The following is a 22,475-nucleotide window of genomic DNA, read 5'->3' on the forward strand; positions in this document are numbered from 1 at the left end:
TTCCTGAAGGTCGGTCCAGTCTCCATGGAACTCCTCCACTTTATTATTCCCTTTTGCACAATAGTATTCCATCACCAACATATACCACAATTTGTTCAGCCATTTCCTCAATTGATGGGCATCCTCTCGTTTTCCAATTTTTGGCCACCACAAAGAGCACAGCTATGAATATTTTTGTACAAGTCTTTTTGTCCATTATCTCTTTGGGGTACAGACCCAGCAGTGCTATGGCTGGATCAAAGGGTAGACATTCTTTTATCACCCTTTGTGCATAGTTCCAAATTGCCCTCCAGAATGGCTGGATCAGTTCACAACTCCACCAGCAATGAATTAATGTCCCTACTTTGCCACATCCCCTCCAGCATTCATTACTTTCCTTTGCTATCATGTTAGCCAATCTGCTAGGTGTGAGGTGATACCTCAGAGTTGTTTTGATTTGCATCTCTCTGATTATAAGAGATTTAGAACACTTCTTCATTTGCTAATTAATAGTTTTGATTTCTTTATCTGAAAACTGCCTATCCATGTCCCTTCCCATTTATCAATTGGGGAATGGCTTGATTTTTTGTACAATTGATTTAGCTCTTTATAAATTTGAGTAATTAAACCTTTGTCAGAGATTTTTATGAAGATTTTTTCCCAATTTGTTGTTTTCCTTCTGATTTTAGTTACATTGGTTTTGTTTGTACAAAAGCCTTTTAATTTGATGAAGTCGAAATTATTTGTTTTACATTTTGTGATTCTTTCTATGTCTTGCTTGGTTTTAAAGTCTTTCCCCTCCCAAAGGTCTGACATGTATACTATTCTATGTTTACCCAATTTACTTATAGTTTCCTTCTTTATGCTCAAGTCTTTCACCCATTTTGAATTTATCTTGGTGTAGGGTATCAGGTGTTGATCAATTCCTAATCTCTCCCACACTGTCTTCCACTTTTCCCAGCATTTCTTATCGAATAGTGGATTTTTGTCCCAAAACCTGGGATCTTTGGGTTTATCGTATACTATCTGGCTGAAGTCACTTGTCCCCAGTCTATTCCACTGATCCTCCTTTCTGTCTCTTAGCCAGTACCAAATTGTTTTGATGACTGCTGCTTTGTAATATAGTTTGAGGTCTGGGACTGCAAGGCCCCCCTCATTTGTGTTTTTTTTCATTATTTCCCTGGATATCCTTGATCTTTTGTTATTTCAAATGAACTTTGTTATGGTTTTTTCCAAATCAGTAAAGAAATTTTTTGGGAGTTCCATTGGTGTGGCACTAAAGAGATAAATAAGTTTGGGTAGGATGGTCATTTTTATTATATTGGCTCGTCCTACCCATGAGCAGTTAATGTTTTTCCAATTGCTCAAGTCTAGTTTTAGTTGTGTGGAGAGTGTTTTGTAGTTGTGTTCATATAGTTCCTGTGTTTGTCTTGGGAGATAGATTCCTAGGTATTTTATTTTGTCTAAGGTGATTTTGAATGGGATTTCTCTTTCTAGTTTTTGCTGCTGAGCTGTGTTGGAGATATATAGAAAAGCTGATGACTTATGTGGGTTTATTTTGTATCCTGCAACTATGCTAAAGTTGTTGATTATTTCAATTAGCTTTTTGGTTGAATCTCTAGGATTCTTTAAGTAGACCATCATGTCATCTGCAAAGAGTGATAACTTGGTCTCCTCCTTGCCTATTTTGATGCCTTCAATTTCTTTTTCTTCTCTAATTGCTACTGCTAGTGTTTCTAGTACAATGTCAAATAGTAGAGGTGATAATCGGCATCCTTGTTTCATTCCTGATCTTATTGGGAATGCATCTAGTTTATCCCCATTGCAGATGATATTAGCTGATGGTTTTAGATAGATACTGTTTATTATTTTTAGGAATGACCCTTCTATTCCTATGCTTTCTAGTGTTTTTAATAGGAATGGGTGTTGTATTTTATCAAAGGCTTTTTCTGCGTCTATTGAAATAATCATGTGGTTCTTGTTGGTTTGCTTGTTGATGTGGTATTATGTGGATGGTTTTCCTAATATTGAACCAGCCCTGCATCCCTGGTATAAATCCTACTTGATCATGGTGGATGACCCTTCTGATCACTTGCTGGAGTCTTTTTGCTAGTATCCTATTTAAGATTTTTGCATCTATATTCATTAGGGAGATGGGTCTATAGTTTTCTTTCTCTGTTTTTGATCTGCCTGGTTTTGGAATCAGTACCATGTTTGTGTCATAAAAGGTGTTTGGTAGAACTCCCTCTTTGCTTATTATGTCAAATAGTTTGTATAGTATTGGGATTAACTGTTCTCTGAATGTTTGATAGAATTCACTGGTGAATCCATCAGGCCCTGGGGATTTTTTCTTAGGAAGTTCTTTGATGGCCTGTTGGATTTCATTTTCTGATATGGGATTATTTAAGAATTCTATTTCTTCTTCTGTTAGTCTAGGCAGTTGGTATTTTTGTATATATTCATCCATATCACTTAAATTGGTATATTTATTGCCATATAATTGGGCAAAGTAATTTTTAATGATTGCCTTAATTTCCTCTTCATCAGAGGTGATGTCCCCCTTTTCATCTTTGGTGCTGTTAACTTGCTTTTCTTCCTTCCTTTTTTAAATTAGATTGATCAGTACTTTGTCTATTTTGTTTGTTTTTTCAAAGTACCAGCTTCTTGTCTTATTTATTAAATCGACAGTTCTATCACTTTCAATTTTATTAATTTCTCCCTTAATTTTTAGGATTTCTAGTTTGGTTTTATGCTGGGGGTTTTTAATTTGGTCACTTTCAAGTTTTTTTATTTGCATTTCCAATTGATTGATCTCTGCTCTCCCTAGTTTGTTAATATATGCACTCAGGGATATGAATTTACCTCTGATTACCGCTTTGGCTGCATCCCAAAAGGTTTGAAAGGATGTCTCGCCATTGTCATTTTCCTCGATGAAACTATTAATTGTTTCTATGATTTCTTCTCTAACTAAACGATTTTGGAGTATCATATTGTTTAGTTTCCAATTAGTTTTTGATTTGGTTTTCCATGTACCATTACTGATCATTATTTTTATTGCCTTGTGGTCTGAAAAGGCTGCATTTATTATTTCTGCTTTTCTGCATTTGTGTGCCATGTTTCTGTGACCTAATGTATGGTCAATCTTTGTGAATGTGCCATGTGGTACTGAGAAGAAGGTGTATTCCTTTTTATCCCTATTTATTTTTCTCCATATGTCTATTAATTCTAATTTTTCTAAGATTTCATTCACTTCTTTTACCTCTTTCTTATTTATTTTTTTATTTGATTTATCTAAATTTGATAATGGTTGGTTCAAGTCTCCCACTAATATGGTTTTACTGTCTATTTCTTCCTTCAATTCTCCTAGTTTTTCCATTAGAAATTTGGGTGCTATATTATTTGGTGCATATATATTCATTAGTGATATTTCCTCATTATCTAAAGTCCCTTTTAACAAAATATAATTACCTTCCCTATACCTTTTGATCAGATCTATTTTTGCTTTGGCTTTATCAGATATCATGATTGCCACTCCTGCCTTCTTTCTGTCAGTTGAGGCCCAGAAGGTCTTACTCCATCCTTTAATTCTGACCTTGTGGGTGTCTACCCGCCTCATGTGTGTTTCTTGGAGACAACATATGGTAGGGTTTTGAATTCTAATCCATTCTTCTATTCGTCTACATTTTATGGGTAGGTTCATCCCATTCACGTTCAATGTTATGACTGTCACTTGTGGACTCCCTTCTACACTCTTTTCGAGGTACTCAAACAAGTACAAAGCTTGACTATCATACTGGCTCCCTATATCCCTGAGGAAAAAAATTGGACAAGGGAATGACATTTCCCCATCAAAATAGAATTCTAATTCTTTTCTTCTTATATTATGGCAACTTCCTGTAGTCTTGGCTACAAATGGCTAAGTGAAATATTACTGCATTCTGTCCTACATACTTGTGGGATAGAAATTACTTTAAACTGGACCTATACAAGGTCTATTTTGAATTTTTCTTATGTTATTTTTCTATTCTTTTGATAATTGACACATACACCCCCATAACTGAACATTGCATTCTGACCTAAACTTGATATTTTAAATACTTACTTCAGGGGGGATTGTATTTTAATTTAAAATCTAAGAATTTTTGAATTTTTTTTTGTTTGAGATTGTATTTTTATAAAAAAAAAAATCCAAGAATTTTGTTTAAGATTTTACTTTTATAAAAAATTCAAAGATTTTGATTTTGTTTGAGAAAAGATCTTCAAGAAAGAAGCTTGAAATTTTTATATCCAGAGAATGAACTGTTGCAGAAAGATGCCGAAAACCTACACTTCATCAAGAGATCAAGAATGAACTTTGGATGTGATTGATTGGACTGAACTTTTTGATTGAACATTTATTGTAACTGTACACATTTATGCCAAAAGGGACTGCCCCTAATTTGGCTTTCTGTCAATGCGCCTAGCAAAACATTGGTTTTGCTTTCTTTTCTTTTCTATTTCCTCTCTCACTATTCTAATTTCTCTTAGAAAATTGAATATTGTGTATATCTTTAGTTAGAAGTGAATTTAGAACTACAAAATGATTATGTTAAATGATCAATGGGGAGACTAGTCTCCCAATGATCATCAGGGGGGATTGTAAACCTCAAAATTTCTTAGACTTATAAATGTTGGAAATTTCACCATTGGGAAATTTCATACTTGAAAAATTCCCTATTGATAGTGGGTCTTGGCTATTGGAATGTGAACCCCATTGGCATGAGAGTTTCCCCCTCCTACCTTCTTAAGATTACTTTAGGACAGAAACCTTTTGCTGAACAATGGAAAGGACTTTGACCTATGCTTAAGCATAGAACAGGAATTTCTTTGAGTCATGATTGATTTTGGAATTGATACAATGGAGATACTTGGAATCAATCTCCACCCTATTCAGTCCTAACAGGATTGAGTAAGGGCTGCAGCCTAGATCAAAATTTAATTATTCCAATCTCTACCCTACTCAGGTTAACAGGATTTAGAAAGGGCTGTAGCAAAGGATCAAAGATTTAATTATTTGAAAATATGACCTTCAACAGACATGTGCAAAGCTAGAGACCTCTGGGTGGTCCTGGGTTAAGCTAGAGCCTCCATTGGCACAGGGAAATTGATGGACAGGTGATTGGTAGATGTGAGGACTGAGGGGAGGGAACTTGGATGGTTTCCTTAAGGATAGGGGGGTTTTTTAGAAGTGGGTCGGTGTGGTTGGTGTGTGCTCTGAGAAGCTTGCTCGGAAGGAAGCTGAAAGTGGGGGCCTCTGAGACTGTTTCTCCATTTTGGTCACATGAGTAATAGGGACTGATCTCTTTTCTTTGCCCCAGCTATCTAAGGGCTTGGGTCTTTTGGCCCAGCCTAAACAGAAGGGGTATTTAAGCCCTATTCCCTTCTCTCCCTTTTCTCTCTCTCTATCTCTAATTATTTCCTCCTATTGTAATTAAACTCCATAAAAGATTGACTGCTGACTTAAGTTTTCATTTAGGAATTACATAGCTGAATTCCTTGGCGGCCTTAAATTAATATATATCAGTCTTTTAAAGTGATTTCCTTGTCACAACAGTTTGTCACTGTTCCCTCTGAGTGTAGTTCTTCTAGCTGCTAAGGTGATAGCAACAGTTTTTAAGAGTTGCCAATGACCTCTTTTCTTATAGGGATACATATCATTTTAACTTATTGAGTCTCTTAAAAAAAAAACTTTTTTGTTGTTGTTGTTGTTTTCCCCCTCTTTTTTAATTACCTTTTGATGATTCTCTTGAGTTCTGTGGTTGGACTTCAAATTTTCTGTTCAGGTCTGGTCTTTTATTTATGAATGCTTGGAACTCTTCTGTTGTGTTAAATGACCATACTTTCCCCTGTAGAATATAGTCAGTTTTGATGGGTATTTTATTCTTGGCTGTAGGCCTAGTTCCCTTGCTTTCCGGAATATCATATTCCATGCCTTTCGGTCCTTCAGTGTGGATGCAGACAGATCCTGTGTTATCCTCACCATGTTTCCATGGTATCTGAATGGTTTCTTCTTGGCAGCTTGTAATACCTGTTCTTTCATCTGATTGTTTTTGAATTTGGCTATAACATTTCTTGGTGTTGTCAGTTGGGGATTAAATACAGAGGGTGATCTGTGGATTCTTTCAATCTCCACTTTCCCCTCTTGTTCTGGGATTTCAGGACAGTTTTCCTGGATAATTTCCTCTAGTATTATGTCCAGGCTTTTTCTTTTGTCGTGGTCTTCTGGTAGTCCAATTATTCTTAAATTGTCTCTTCTTGAACGATTTTCTAAATCGTCTGTTTTGTGAATGAGATGCTTCACATTTTCCTCAATTTTTTCATTCTTTTTGTTTTGTTTTATAGTGTCCTGCTGCCTTGTGAGGTCACTTGATTCTAGTTGTTTTACTCTGGTTCTTAAAGATTGGATTTCATCTTTGGCTTTTTGGTCGTCTTTTTCCTTCTGGTCTGAGTTTCTTTGAAGATCGTCTTTCATCCTCTTTATCTTGTCTTTCATCTCCTTTGCCTCATCTTTCATCTCCTTTGCCTTATTTTCCAGCTGGATGATTTTGGCTTTCAGGACACTATTTTCTTGTTTTAGTTCAAGTGCCTCTGTTTCCAGATGACTTATCTTAATTTTTAAGTTCTTTTCCCAATTGTCTTCAGCCTCTCTTAGTTTTGTTTTGAGTTCTTCCACAGCCTGTATCCAATTCGCTGGGATTTCTGGTTTATCGTTTGCTGATCTCTCCCCCTCTGTTCCATTTGGTGAGTAGTAGCTGTCTATTGTAGTTTCTTTCTTCTGTTTCTGTTGTTTGTTCAAATTCACCCCTTCTTTCCTCCCCATATTTGTCTGTGCTCTTGTTCCTCTCATTTTTTTGTTTTTTTAGGGACTTTTATCAGTCTCCCCTCTTGGAGCTTTAACAAGGATCTCTTGGTGTAATCTCTGAGGGAGGGTTGTTGGGGGTTTGAGCTTTCCTGTCTTCTGGAGGCTTTTGATTGGCTTAAAGTCCAGCAGTCAATGAGGATGGATGGGGAGCCTGGGCTTCCCTGTGTTCTGGAGACTTTTGATGGGATTGAGTTCAGCTTAGTTGGACTGGGTTTACTCCGAGTTTTAAACTTTCTGGATGGCTGGAGCAGATATGGAGGATCTCTAAAGCTCTGGCCAGGCTGCCAGGTCTATGCTCCTTCTAGGCTGCCATCTTGACTTCGCCTCTAGGTTTCTCTTTTTTCAGAAGACCCAGCTCTCTAAGGGGGAAGGGGTTGTGGCTTGCCTGGACTCTGAGGGCTCCTGATGGGATTAGGTTCAGGTGGTGTGGGCCGAATGATCCCGGAGCCAAAAAAAGGAAGGAAAAAAAAAAAGCAGCAACCTCCTCTTCCACAGTCTGTGTTGAGTGCCCAGAAACTGGCCCGGGTTACTTTCAAGGTAAGCTCTTTGGAGCAACCCCTTTGCCAGCCCTGAGTTTTCTGTCCTTTCAGTAGCTCTGAGGGCTCCTGATGGGATTAGGTTCAGCTGGTGCCCTAAAGCTGGGACCTCCCTTGAGACTCAGATGGAAGGACCCAGCCAGGGGGCTACAGGCTTCCCCCTTCTCTCTATGTTTCCCTGCCGTCTGTGTTGGGTGCCCCGGAGACTGGCTCGGGTTGCTTTCAAGGTGAGTCCTCAGAGCCCTGAGGTTTCTGCTGCTGCCGTGGGCTCAGCACTCTGGGTTTGGGGGGATGGGTCCTGGGACCTTCTTGTCTACCCCTTAGATCCGAGTGATCTAGGGTTCTGGCTTTTGGGGTATGGTACCTTTTGATCCAGGTCCAGGAGGAGGTTTCCCCAGTTCTATCCTATTGTTCAGCTTGAATTTCGGTGGCCTAGGAGCACTCTGTTTGCGATCGGTAAGGAAGGGTTTCCGAGGTCTGAACTTTCGCTGCTTCTACACCGCCATCTTGACCGGAAGTCCAGAACTTCAAATTTAATGTTTAATGTCTAACTATTGAATATTTTTTAAGCCAGACTAATTTTTTTTCACATCCAAAGGTTATCAGTTTTAGCCATGGCATGTATGAAAAAGTAATACTTGTTTTACAAATAAGTGTTAGTTAAACATTTCCTTGGTGCTTATCAAGACATTAATTCTACAGGCAGCAATGTCTCAGGTCCTCTGGGGATAGTACAAAGGGAATTACTACTTACTTATGCATATCAGCACCTCCTCTTGTCTATATCCAACCATAAGTTCACCAAAGGACACCCACTAAACATATTAGGGGTCTTCCCCACATCTTGAGGATACCAATCTCTATACTAACAGAGGCTACCTAAAATTATATTACTCGCTATGGAAAGTAATGAATGCTGGAGGGGATGTGGCAAAGTAGGGACACTAATTCATTGCTGGTGGAGTTGTGAATTGATCCAACCATTCTGGAGGGCAATTTGGAACTATGCCCAAAGGGCGATAAAAGACTGTCTGCCCTTTGATCCGGTCATAGCACTGCTGGACTTGTACCCCAAAGAGATAATAAGGAAAAAGACTTGTACAAGAATATTCATAGCTGTGCTCTTTGTGGTGGCCAAAAATTGGAAAATGAGGGGATGCCCTTCAATTGGGGAATGGCTGAAAAAATTGTGGTATATGTTGGTGATGGAATACTATTATGCTAAAAGGAATAATAAAGTGGAGGAATTCCATGGAGACTGGAACAACCTCCAGGAAGTGATGCAGAGTGAAAGGAGCAGAACCAGGAAAACATTGTACACAGAGACTGATACACTGTGGCACAATCGAAGGTAATGGACTTCTCCATTAGGGTCAATGCAATGTCCCTGAACAATCTGTAGGGATCTAAAAAACACTATCCACAAGCAGAAGATAAACTGTGGGAGTAAAAACACCAAAGAAAAGCAACTGTTTGACTACAGGGGTGGAGGGGATATGACTGAGGAGAGACTCTAAATGAACACTCTAGTGCAAATACCAACAACATGGAAATGGGTTCGAATCAAGAACACATGTGATACCCAGTGGAATCGCGCATCGGCTATGGGAGAGGTGGGGGGGGGGGGGAGAGGGAAGAAAAGAAAATGATCTTTGTTTCCAATGAATAATGTTTGGAAATGACCAAATAAAATAATGTAAAAAAAATAAATAAAATAAAATTATATTATTCCTGGACCAACCTCACATTCTGTAATTGTGTACCGGAGGGGTAAACACTATGTGTGGATGGCTTAATTCCACAGTTCATGACCCAGTTAGCTCTCCAGTCTGAACTGAGCACATGCTATCAAAAACAGAGACCCTGAAGATTAGTGAGAGTGGGGATGGTCAAGGGGACAGTGGGAGGGAGAAGACAGAATGAAATCACATTTAGAAGAGGTTTACATTCTGATTCTCCAGGTCTTCTGTGCCCCAATGGGATAGCAGAAAAAGACTGGAGTGCCCATGATTCAATGACCCATAAATATAATCTCTCAGTGAGGAGTTAGGAAAATAGCTTATATTTGTTTTGCATACAAAGGTGGGAAAAATACTGCACCTGAGATGACCTACAGAATCCTAAAACAGAGAAGCATTTTCCTTCTGTTTTGTATTTCATTTGCTCCTCATCCACTTTAGAGAAAGGAACAATATCACTCCCATAGCGGAACCCTAGAGAATGAGAGAAGAACATCTGGTAAGTACATGGGGTTATATTTCTCACAAACTGAAATTAGCTCCTGGCATACATAAACAAAGTATGCACACACCAGAGCTAGCCTCTATCTTCTTTTTTATGGATTTTAAATCAAATTACTTTCCCCTGTGAGCAAGGAAAAAAAAAAAGAAAACCCATATACTCACCACAAACAGTATTCACATTTTGCCGGACACTAAGAAACTAGCCTATTCTTGAGTAGTACCTTCTATAATATAGTTGATTATCTTAATGACTACCAGACCAACAAAAAAAAAAAGCAAAGATGTAAATGCTATATTGAATTTATATTTCAAAGATGAGCCTCAGCAGACTACAGGACAAGCATGATTTGCAAACATAATAACAGAAATACAGTTTCACACAAATTAGGAGAGATATATCATAGAATATGCCTGTAGAAATTTTATAGAAAAATGTCTTAAACATTGAATATTTTAGATGGCCAGGCAAGAGGAAGAAAAAGTCAATGCTACAGGTCCCTAGGAGTGCAGAGGAATGTTTTATCTGCTTTTTAGTTTTGTAAACAAATATAAAATTTTGTACAATGTAGTGTAGCAACTGATATAACTAAGAACCATACCTCTATCTTAAGAACTTAAAAAGAACCTAGCAATTCTAGCTCTTAAATATCATCCAGATTCTCTTGGTCTATAAAGCTGAAAGTTAAGTCAGGGCTGCTTTCCATTCAGATGGATATATGTCAAATGGGAACTAAATAAAGATGATTTGAAAGACCATAGCAAATATAAAATACTAAATCAAAATAAGTGATTTTCACTGTTATCAAATTAACTTAGGGAAGCAGTTTGACAAGACATGAAAGCACAGAAATCTACTTAGAAGAAATATTCAGCATAGAAGATAAAAAGAAGTTAAGCCAAAAAACTTCCAAGTCCTACAAATGCAAGCACTCTCTTAGCTATAGGTCTCAAAACTTAAAATAAACTGGGTATAATATCCCATTACTTGGGGGCACTTAAAGTCAGGAAGATAGAACATCAAAATATACTTCAAGTTATCCAGTCTAGGACCCAAGGGAGGAGCTGAATGGCTTGCTAAGTTCTTATTTCAAATTTCTACACTCTTGTATCTCAAAAGAACCGGCTGCTTTAAACCCACTGAAAAATGTAATGTTACATTTCAAGTCATTCATTCCTTTTGATATAAACCCTAACCTGCTTCACACCCCTTTGAATAAACTTTAGGCAAAGGTGAAAAGATTGATGCCATTTGGCTTGACGAAGGAAAAGGCAGCAGTCATATACCTTGGATAGTATCTTCTTTCTGGACTTCGGTTTCATCATCATCATTTAAGCAGTAGACTGTTTCTTTTTGTACATCTTCTTTCCTTAGAGTTCTAGCATCTACAACTGTCCAACTTTTTTTTACTTTCTCCTGAGTAACCTTATTAAAAAAAAAAACAAAAACAAAAACAGAAGAAATGAATGAGACCTTATAAGTCTTCAAACCTCACAACTATGATCATTATAAGAAGCGCACTGAGAGTCTTCACTTTGGTTCCCAAACACAATGGAGACCAACTACTCTAAAAACTATAGTTGTCACTAGTTTTTTTAATTGATGCCTTTTGTTCTTCTATCAATTTCCAAAAATACTCTATTCCCTCTCCTACCCAATGAGTTATCTTCTACAACAAAGGATAAAAAGGAGGATTTGACAAATTTAACTGCATATCAGCTGACAGACTTTGCCACTACAAACATATAAGGAAGGAGGGAGGTTTTCTAAGATCTTTTCTGGGGTCAAGGCTAATCATTATAATGACAATTGTTAAGTGTCCTGGAATTTCTTTGTCATTGCTATTCCCTCACTACATTGTGCAGTTTCTGTGCAATGGTTTCCCAATTGGGCTCCCTTTTTTCTGTACCAGGTCACAAAAGTCTTCTTTTGCTTCTTTGAATTCTTCATCATCATTGTTTCATTACCTTCATATGTCACAATGTATTTGAGCCATTTCCAAAATAATGCACAAATACTGTTTCAGTTCTTTGCTATTACAAAGTTCTGCTATGAATATTTTGGTGTATATGCAGCATCTTTTCCCCTTCTATTCCTGGGCGATCCACATCTAGCACTGAGATCTCTAGGTCAAAGGTGAAGGACATGTTAGCAGTTCTTTCAGAAATGGTCAGACTACTTGTAACAGAGCAAGTGTCTGAGGCAGCTAAAATTCATTTTAATCACCAGTCAATAGCCAATATTTATGAAGGGCCTATTTTGAGTGAAACTCTGTGCCAACAAGTAAGGATTATAGAGTAAAAAAATGAAACAGTTACTACCCTTAAGAAACTTGGTCTCTCAGGTGAGAAACTTGTATATAAAAATAAACCAAACACATACTAGGTAACTATGGAAGAAGGGAGGTCACCAGCAATCTGAGCAAACAGTTAAGGTTTCAGATTATAAAAATAATTGATTTACTGACTTATTGATTGATCTGTAATCTATCCCTACTTCATTTCCAATCAGTATTACTCAGTTTAGTGTGATTACGTAAGTGATTAACATACCCACATTCATATGTAATTAATCAAGGTTGATTAAACTTATATCAGGTTAAAGGGATTCTTTTCTGTATCAGATTTTTTAGGCCAGGAGAAGCAAGTTTAAAACTGTTATACTAAGAACCACGAGTGCATTTGCTTACCCACAAAAGTCTTAGCTAGAGGACCTCCACTCACATGGCCTAATGAATAAATGCCAACATGAGGATGGTGATCATTTCTGACATTTCCCCCCTCACCCAACCTAAGGAGATAAGCATTCCCCTGCCAATTATATGACTCTTTAGCCCATCTTATAAGTAGAGATGACTCTTATCTTGCCCTTCTTCTGACCACCCATGAGAAGTCCCTAAGTTATTTAAGGAGCCCTTCAGCCTTTTATCATCTCCCTTGATTGTCCAACCCTGGGTGGAATTCTGTCTGCTTAATGATTATCTGACTTCTTCCCATTGCTAGGGCTTAGGTAGAGATCTGCCTGTCCATTGCCTCAGGAACATGTGACATGTGGACCATGGGACCACCACTCAGAATTTGTATTTGTTCTAACAACAAATAAAAATAGAGCATTCTAAGTGCGTAGGAAAGTTTTTATATATCAGACTTTGCCTCAAAACAACTTACTTCACTTATGAGCCAGGATGCAGCCTAACCCCAAAGGCACTTTAATAAAACCAAACAGCACTTCTATTATGATGGTGCAGAATGTAAAGCGACTGGGAGACTAGCTTGTGTTTAGCCACTTATGTGAAAGAGAAGGAACAATTTAATCATCAACACTGCAAACAACCATATGTCAACCTAGATGATTGACTTGAGGAAATACTTAACAAAGAGTGTGCTTTATTTCTTAGCAGAGAGAAACAAATTTCTTCCAATCAAAAAACATGTTTAAATATGTCACCATGGTAATTTCAAAATTTCCAAATAATCAGTCAGAAATTTACATCAGGGCAATATTATGCCTGAGATTTAAAAGGCAAAAAAAAAAGGTGATTCAGAAGGGCTATCTCACAGTATCAACATGATCACTGATTTCATGATGTGCCAACACTCTAATCTTGCTTTTAAATGTGAATGATAATCTCTTGTTTCCCCAAACTCTGAAATTCCTAACCTGATGAATCTATACTTATTCTTTCCCCCAACTTATTACTTCCTTCTTTAAAAAAAAAACAAAAAAACTGTTAAACCATTCTACACACAAAAGTGATCCCAATTTTGCCCCATTTTCTGTATTATATTATCTCTTTCTTTCATTACCACTCTCTTATCACTGTACTGGCTGCTTCCCTGAGGGCTGCAAACAAGTATGTCTCCTGGATCCTCAAAAAAACCCTTTGCTTAATCTAATTATCGCTATTATTATCCTATATCTCTTCACCCTTTCATGGCTAACTCTGAGAAAGGTGTCTATAATCATTGCCTACATCCAGTTCCTTTCTTCTCACACTAATTCTTTACAATTTGATTTCCAGCTTCATCATCCAATTGAAATTGTTTTCTCTGTAGTTATCAATGACTTCTTAATTTTTAAATCTGAGGGCCTCTTTTCATTTCTCAGCATTCTTGACCTCTCTTGTAGCTTGTGGAACCAGGAGATCCCTCTCTTCCCAAAGTTTTTGTGACACTGCTATCTCCTAGTTCTCCTATCTGTCTGTCTCATTGTTTTTCTTCATGGGTCATGACAAACTACTAAACCCAAATTTCCCCCAAAGGTCTGTCCTGGGCCCTGTACTCTTGTCTTATGCTTGGTGATCTCATCAGCTCCCATGCTATTTAGATAATTTTCAGATCTATCTATTTATCTCTGACCTCCAATCACACACCTCTAAATGCCTATTTAGGACATTTCAAACTTTATCTCTTTAGATATTTTAAAACTCATTTCCAAAAGTGATCTCATTATCTTTTCTCCTAAAACCTGCCCACTTCTTAACTTCCATAGTGTCAAAGGTACTACCATTTTTCCAGTCACTCAGGCTTAACACTTAGGTATCATCAGTTCTTGACTCTTTCTCACTTAGCACAACTTTTCAATTGCCAAGAACCATGGTTCAATCATTGAAAAGTATCCTCTCCTTTGAGCCTGCCATTGATGGGATGTATGCTGCCTTCTGCTCAGGCTTAAGACTATTGTAATATCCTTCTGGTTGGTCTTTCTGCCTTATGTGTCTCTCCACTCCAGTTTAGTCTCCAATAAGCTACCAAAATGATCTTCTTAAAGTGCAAGTCTTGATCATGTCACTCACCTAATCAGATGCCAGTGATTCTCTATAACCTCCAGCATCAAATGTTTGGCTTTCAAAACCCTTCATATCCTGACACCTTCCTACTTTTCTTGACTTCTTAGATTTAATATACTCTGCCTCCTTGCTAGTGACACTTCACCTTCCAACTTCCTGAGCCTTTAATGGCTCTCTCCCAAGCCTAGAATACCCTTCCTGCTCATCTCTGTTACCTGTATTTCCTGTCTTACTTCAAGTCTCAGCTATAATATAATCTCCTGCAAGAACCCTTTCCCAATTCCCCTTGATGTTACTACCTTCCTTCTGAAATTACCTCCATGTCATCCTACATAATCTCACTTTTATATAGTTGTTTGCCTGTTATCTTCTCCATTAGGTTGAGGACAAAGACTGTTTTTGCCTTTCTATCCCCAGGGCTTAGCATCATGCCTGGCACAAAGCAAATGCTTAATCAAGGATTGCTGATATGATGGCATCACTTACCCAGTTGCCAAAGTTTGCTAAATTTCAAAAATTTGCTAAATTACCTCATGGAGGCAAGGCACCTTGATATATGAAGCATTAAACCTGTGTAATGAATAAGAAATGCTTCAAGTAAATCTGCTGTTTCCTCTAGAAGCAAACCATCAGATCTTTTCCCCTTCACATTCCAGATTGATCATACTTTTTTCAAACAGACTGTAAACAGGTTATTTTAAGAAAATCACCTTGAGGGAATGGCTGGCAATAGCCTTCTTGCTCTCTAAAACAATGAGCTGAGGGAACTGTTTTACCAATGCCCTTCCCTCTTTCTAAGATAAACACAAAGAAGCAAGGCCAAATAAGATCATTTTAATCAGTAAGAACCTAGACAGGAATATTAATTAAAATATATACTTGAAAGAAATTAAAACATAGACATATGTGTACATATGCACATATAGATGGCTTGGTTGATAAGAGTGCTGGGCTTAGAGTCAAGAAAACCTGAGTTCAAATCCAGCTTTAGATACTTACTCATTGTGTGACTCTGGGCAAGTCACTTAAGGTCTGTTTGCCTTAAATCACTGAAGAAAAAAAATGCAAACCACTCCAGTATCTTTTCCAAGAAAAACAAATGTACAGTATTGGTGTGATATGGTCCATGAAATCACAAAAAGTTGGACATCAATAAATGACTATAAACAGCAACAAATGTAGGTACACACATATAATATATTCACACATGCACACAAACGATTTTACTTTTGGTTAAGAGCTTTCTTACTTTTACTAAGAAATGCAAGAGGGGGAGATATCCTTCCTCTTCCTCTCTCTTTCAGCAAGAAAAAACCCTAAAATCCTTGGACTTGCCTATTTGGTGTTGTTAAGGGGCAGTTAGGGAGTACAATGGATAAAGCCCTACACTTTCAAGTCATGAAGGCCTGGGTATGAATCCCAAATCAGCCACAAAAAACCAGCAGTGTCCCAAGTCACTGACCCTCTCTCAGGCTCTTCATCTATAAAATGGCAATGAAAAAAACAGTGACCTCATTGGGTTACTATGGAGATCAAATGAGATCATCAGCGTAAAGCACTTTGAAAACCTAGAAATGCTAGCAATTACAATTATTATTTTTTCTTTACTTTCTGTTAAATTCATCCAACGCAAAAGTATAAAGGATAAAAACTCCCCTTCCTGAGAACCCAAGCTAAAAACTGATAACATTTCCTGCTAAGTATCATATCAATAATTTACTTGTACATAGATAAATGTTATAATTTAATAACTTTAATTATAAAAAACTCAAGAAAAAGCAATGCCCTAGAGTTATGGACTGTATCAATACTTCTCCAACCTTATTTACCATTGCTCTCTTTCACAAACTCTACCATACTGGCCTACTTCATGTTCCCCAAATGAAGCTGGATTTGGAGTCAGAAGACTTGGGTTCAAATCTTAATTCTCTAATTCACTATCCATGTAACTATAGGCAAAGTCAAGAAATTTTATAGAACAGTGATGGTGAACCTTTTAGAGATGCAGTGCCAGGCCCCAGACCAAGTGCTGTGCCTGTTCTCCTGTCCAAGACCCCTGCCATGCCCCTCCTCCCACCGAGTGCTAGGTGCACCCTATCCCCCCCACCACCAACAGGATAAGAGAAAGTGTTCCCATTGGGCTGCTGGGGGGAGGGTAGGATAAAGTAAGGAATGTCCTCAGTGAGTGTAAAGGGAGGGGAGTGGCCCAAGCACTGCTCCCCTCTAGCTCTGCCACCTGGGAGCCACCCACCTTAACCACTATGCACTCCCACTGGCTGCTGGGCAGAGGGGTGAGGAAAGGGAGAAAATGTCATCAGGCACAGTGGAGAGGGGAAGGGGAGCAGCTCTGCCCAAATTCCTCTGAGCTGGGGGTGAGTGGGGGGGGGAGTGTTGGTTGAGTGCCCACAGAGTGCTATGCATGCCATAGGTTCATCATCACTGTCATAGAGCCTCCATTTTTTTCATAAATCTGAAAAAAAAAAAAGGGATTGAACAACATGACCTCTAAGGTCCCTCAGTGTTCTCAACCCTTGCCAAGTTCTAAATTATCTACACAGATACCAAAAGAAGGGTTGTGAAAAACTAAAAAAATACTGACAATAATACAAACTTCACTTCAACCAACCTGAACCCTCCTTCTCCACTGAGTCTTGTGGCTATATATTATAGAATGCCCACCTTAGGTCATATTTTTAACGAACAGCTGGATGTCTAAAAGTCAAACAGCAAGAGTAAAATCAGCAAAGGGTCAGCAAAGTCAGCAAGGGAATAGATTATTGACAGGCAATTAACCAACTAAGCATAGGTCTGTAGTTATATCTTTCATAGGGTAGGTTTAGTATCATTTCTTTGAACATTGTATTTCTATTACTTACTGACTTGTAGGCCACAATCTTTATAGACAAATTAGAGCCGATGGTCAATAGGCAGGGCCAGGGCATGGGTCTCCTTTCAATTTTCTTAAAGACGCACAGCTGTCTTAGACTCTCACTAAGCAATGAGAAAAAAATTATTAATAAAGACAACACTGTGATACTTGAAAGCAAACAAAGAAAAGCAATTTAACTTATTCTGGAAAATGCACTGGGTTTTCTAGAATGAGGAGTATGTTCTGTTGATAATAAGCAAAAGAATAGCAGGCGGTGGCAGGAAAATAACAGTCACTGGTTGGGAGAAAGCCAGGAGATAAAAAAGCCTGGCTCAGTGAGAATGAATGTCTAGACTGACCTCATTCTCTCTTCCCCCATCCAGCCCTTTCTTGCCATTTTTCTTCATGTGATACATGTAAGTTACAACAGAGCTATGATATGGTGATATGAGGAAGGTAAGAAAGGCCCCAGGAAGCAAAGAATAAATAGGAGACATTGTGGGGATATTGTGCTAAAAAGGCCTCTTTCAACAAATCTTTAGGTAATTAAAGGGTTGGCCCTAATAAAAGTAGTACAGAACCCTATGATTAAATTAACTCTAACTCTTCTAAATAAAAGGTTTGATGCTTTACTGCCTGTGTGTAGTTAAATAGCCTTGGGGTATAAGGCAAGAATTAATATCATAAGGCAAGAGTTACAAGTTAATTATTAAACCATGGTCAAAACAAAACAAGAAAAGGGGCTCTGTGATTCCCCCCAAAAGGAAGGTATCACCTGCATTCTCCAATGAGGGCCCTTACCCAGTAAGTTTGTAAGACATAGAAGAGTTGGCAATAGGCCTGTATCTGTGATGCTTCCTCAATAAGTGATGAGACAAGGGAACAAATGGGAAAATACACATTAAAAGAGAAAACTGACCTAGAAAGAGATAAAATGACTTAAGCCACTTAGTTATCTAGAGAGGGAACAAAGGACTATCTGACATCTAAAACAAATAGACAAATGGTAGGCACCCTGGACAGCAATTTCTCAGTCCTTCACTAACCTCAGTACAAATAACCTCACAAAGTGAGATTCTATTCTTATGTCATATCAAGGCTATTTCCTGGGGCAGACTCTAGGATCAAGCTATTTGGAGATGCTCATACCTATGTCTAATAGATCTGAGCCCCGACAGTGACACTTGAATTAAGACAACTTCTAAATGTTTTTCAAATGGAATTAAGCCTCAGCTCCTGGCTGACGTAGAGATCTCCTGAAGGGGGAAGGAAGATACCCCATGCCACTGAAGACAATGTGGACTAACAGCCAGTGAACCAGCACAGAAGGGCATGAATTCATAATCTCCACTGGCATGTACTATTCATCTTCAGTTTCTGCAGACTGAAGATAAGTCACATGCCTTGTCTCAAATCTCTCTTTGCCCAATCTGCCTACCCCCTTTAAAGTGACCTGTACAATGCTGTCCCATGAAATAAGGAGTAAGGCATTGCCAATACTTTCCCAACTAGCCTTGAATTTAAGGTATTAAAAGCCCTCCTCTTGGGGAGAAGCTTAGTATTTTATGACTCCTTTTCTACTACAGCATACATTTTATACTTCTGGGGTGCCAAAATAAATGCCAGATTGTAACAGGAACTTAAGGCTCAGGCCTGACTATACTGAGTGGGGCCATCACCTTAGTGTCAGTGGGAACAGAGTATGGGCTATCTTATCCTTTGTATCCTTAAGTACATGTCTCCAAGTTCCTTTGTAATTTAGTTCTAGCAACTTCTAATTAATTTCAGCCTCTGTCAGGCTCATATGTTCTCAGAACTAAAAGAGTGCCTATTACAATAGGGATACACAACAAGGTAGATAATTATCTATGAGTAGCATAAGAAAAATTTGCTTATGCAAAATGTTTTAAGTTGCTCTTTATAAATTATTAAGATAACTATAGACATACAAAGTACAAAAACCCAACTTTATAAAATTCATAACCAAGAGGTGATGATGTGCCTTCTGAAAAGACAGCACAAGCATACTTTTGATGGTAGGAAGATCTTGAGAATATTCACAATAAAACAATCTTTCAATATCCTTCCCTAATTTAAACCAAAAGCTTCAAGGCAGTGTTTTGAGGCATCAAACATATAGTATTCTAGCTAAAATATTTAATTTGATCATTGGAATCAAAATGTCAGGCTTCCTCAATATGCAATGGGTTTAAGAAACCAAATTTGACATGCTTTACATTATTGTCCATGCAGACTATATCAAGATGTTATAATCAGTTATTAATTCATGAGCCTGAAGTAACATGATCAGTGAGAATTTATCATTTAGGAGTTATTTAGCTAATCATGTTCCATATTTTAAAATTAGACCTCACTAGGAAGGAATCATGACTGTCTCATATGCTTACGTACATCACCTCCATTTTTTTCTACATCATCACTTTTTCCTTTTCCTATCCTGTGTTAATGCATCTTAAGGGACTACAAAGGATAAATATGATCCTTACTCATTCTTTGAGGTTCTTATCTCAAAATGAGTTTTATGATGAATTAGATTAATACAATGGAACATTTGAAAAGCAGAGCTTTTTTTTTTGTCTTAGGGTTAAGAGGAGAGATATAATAAAGTCTCTCCCATAGTCCACAGAAGCCTGAATTACAGCCTGAAGATAACGTTTACCTCTATGTGATGGCTATTATAAACCCTTACCTTCTGCCTTGGAATCAATACTGATTCCAAGGCAGAAGAGTGGCAATGGGAGTTAAGTGACGTGCCCAGGGTCACACAGCTGGAAAGTGTCTGAGGCCAGATTTGAACCTAGGACCTCCCATCTCTAGGCCTGGCTCTCAATCCACTGAGCTACCCAGCTGTCCCCCATAGTGGCTAATTTTGAAAGTCCTTCAGTTTATCTAATTTACTTTTCCTTTGCATGAGCTAAATGAAATCTATAGATTTGGGGAGTGTTTGTCAAATTGCTACAGAAACATAAGAGTTTTGTACCAGTCCAAGGATTTTAGTATTTCAGAACAATACAAAGGTATGGATAAGCAAGTACAGAAAACACATTTATTTTGCTCTATGCTAATCTGTGCTAAGAAAACATGTATGTTCCAGCCAACAGAGAGAAAAACTAGGGGGCTAGAGAAAATCAGTTTAATAAAACAAACCAATCCTGACTTTTTTTCTGGTTGAGAATTAGTCAGTAAATGTGCTCAATAATATATGATAAATATTTAGTTAATTTATGATATGTCTCGGTATAATGCACATAAAATAAATGTTGTCCATTTATATTCTTGTTTTGAAGAGACATGAAAGAAAAAGTGTTAATATGGAAGATTATAATAAAGAAACAAATATACAAGAATCTAGTTTGAATACAAATCCAAAATGCAAAAGAAATGTAAATATGAGTCTCCAACTTGGGTCTATTCTGAATGATTCTGAAATATACAATGTTACCATTTTTTATTTAAGTGCATGGTTCTAGCAAAAGCACAAGGGCACTTACAAGCAAAATATAGTGAATCCAAAAATTAAAACCTCTCAACACAAGAGTAAATGAAATAATCTTTTAAAAATATCTTGCAAAAATGAATATTGTTATGAAATATCTTAATGAAGCAAAGTACCTTGACCAATGCTGTGCTCCTCATTACAAAAGATTTCTAGATAGCAAATGACCTCCTTCAAATTAAATGTCTGTACTCATGAGTTTCAAAATGTAAGCCCCTTGAGAAGCAGACATTATTTCATTCTTTGTATTTGTATCTCCAGTGCCTCATACAGTGCTTGGCATGCAGAAGAGCTTTAATTAAAAGTTTTTTACTGACTTGTTTAAAGTAACATGAAAGGAAAAAAATTTTAAATCAAATTTAATATTGTTAATAATAAGCATTTTGAAAGATTTAACTACAAAGGTTTAGATAAAGCTTTTATTTGAAGAAATGTTTATTGCATTATAAAAACTTGATGGAATTCTAGCCATGGGTATGCTAGAACCAGCTTAATCATGAGTTGTAGGTGGTTCTACCAGATTTTTTTATCTGCCTAACATGGTAAGGACTATACTACCCAGCCATCAAACATTCAAATCACTACATAAACTAAGAAAATAATATGTAATATTTAATATATGAGGATTATATTAGAAAAGCATAAAAGACATTATATTTGATATCACTTTTTATATTCATAGTGACTTGAGGTGGGCACACCAAAGAGAAGGGCCTAATAAATGCACTGGAAGTAAAAAGAAAGGAGGGGATGATGTTTGTGTCTCATAGTCTAATTCATTAAAGCTATATGATGCCCACAAATCTTTAAACTCACTTACATCAGATGAGCTGAAGAAACAGAGGATACAAGCAATAATACCCTTTTTTGTTGCACTTTGAATTTATTGCACTTCTCATATTTTTGCATTTTTTACAAACTGAAAGTTTGTGGCAATCCTGCATTGATCAAATCTATAGGCACCATTTTTCCAGTAACACATACTCACATCATGTCTCTGTGCCACACTTTGTCATTCTCACAATATTTCAAATGTCTTCATTATTATTATATCTGCTATGATGATCTGTGATCAGTGATGTTTGATGTTACTACTGTACATTGGGGTGCCATAAACCGTGCCCATGGAAGACAATAAATTTAATCAATAAATGATGTGTGTTGTGACTATTCCACCAACCAGTTATTCCCTGTTTCCCTCTCCTAAGGTTACCCTATTCCTTACAACACAATATTGAAATCAGGCCATTTAGTAATGCTAGAATGGCCTCTCAAGTGTTCCTGTGAAAAGAGTCAATCAATGAATCAAACATCATTGTGACTCACTGTAGAAATGTAAGTTAGGGACATGGCTATATAGGGAAAATCTCTCAAAGCAAAACCTCCTTACAGCTTAGAGGAAAACCAGGCAGAGAGTGCCAATGACAGTTAATCGCCAGTAAAACTCCCACAATCCTCTTCTTTCTCAGAACCTTCTCCCAGGGCTTGTACCCAAATTCCTTTTTATTTTCTGAAATTACTCTATCCCTAACTTATATTCCTACATTGCTTTAAGAAACTGCCACAGCTACCTGAACCTTCAGCAACTGCCATCTTCATTAGTCAGCAGCCATCAATAAAAGGCAAGACTCTCCATCAGCAAA

At 37.5% G+C, this 22,475-nt stretch overlaps 1 protein-coding gene across 4 annotated transcripts in view; it reads right to left on the reverse strand.

Moving 5' to 3' along the window:
* Window positions 1-22,475, reverse strand: part of XRCC5 (X-ray repair cross complementing 5) — a 167,959-nt gene that overhangs the window by 98,630 nt on the left and 46,854 nt on the right. For all 4 annotated transcript variants that reach the window (XM_016425099.2, XM_016425100.2, XM_056807259.1 and 1 more), the window contains 3 exons: window positions 17,323-17,437; window positions 10,944-11,082; window positions 9,517-9,629 (listed from right to left, as the gene is read on the reverse strand). In XM_016425099.2, coding sequence (XP_016280585.2) covers window positions 9,517-9,629; window positions 10,944-11,082; window positions 17,323-17,437 — 367 coding nt within the window. The remainder of the gene's footprint in view (window positions 1-9,516; window positions 9,630-10,943; window positions 11,083-17,322; window positions 17,438-22,475) is intronic.

This window comes from Monodelphis domestica, chromosome 8 (genome assembly GCF_027887165.1).
Source record: "Monodelphis domestica isolate mMonDom1 chromosome 8, mMonDom1.pri, whole genome shotgun sequence".
Classification (NCBI taxonomy): Eukaryota; Metazoa; Chordata; class Mammalia; order Didelphimorphia; family Didelphidae; genus Monodelphis; species Monodelphis domestica.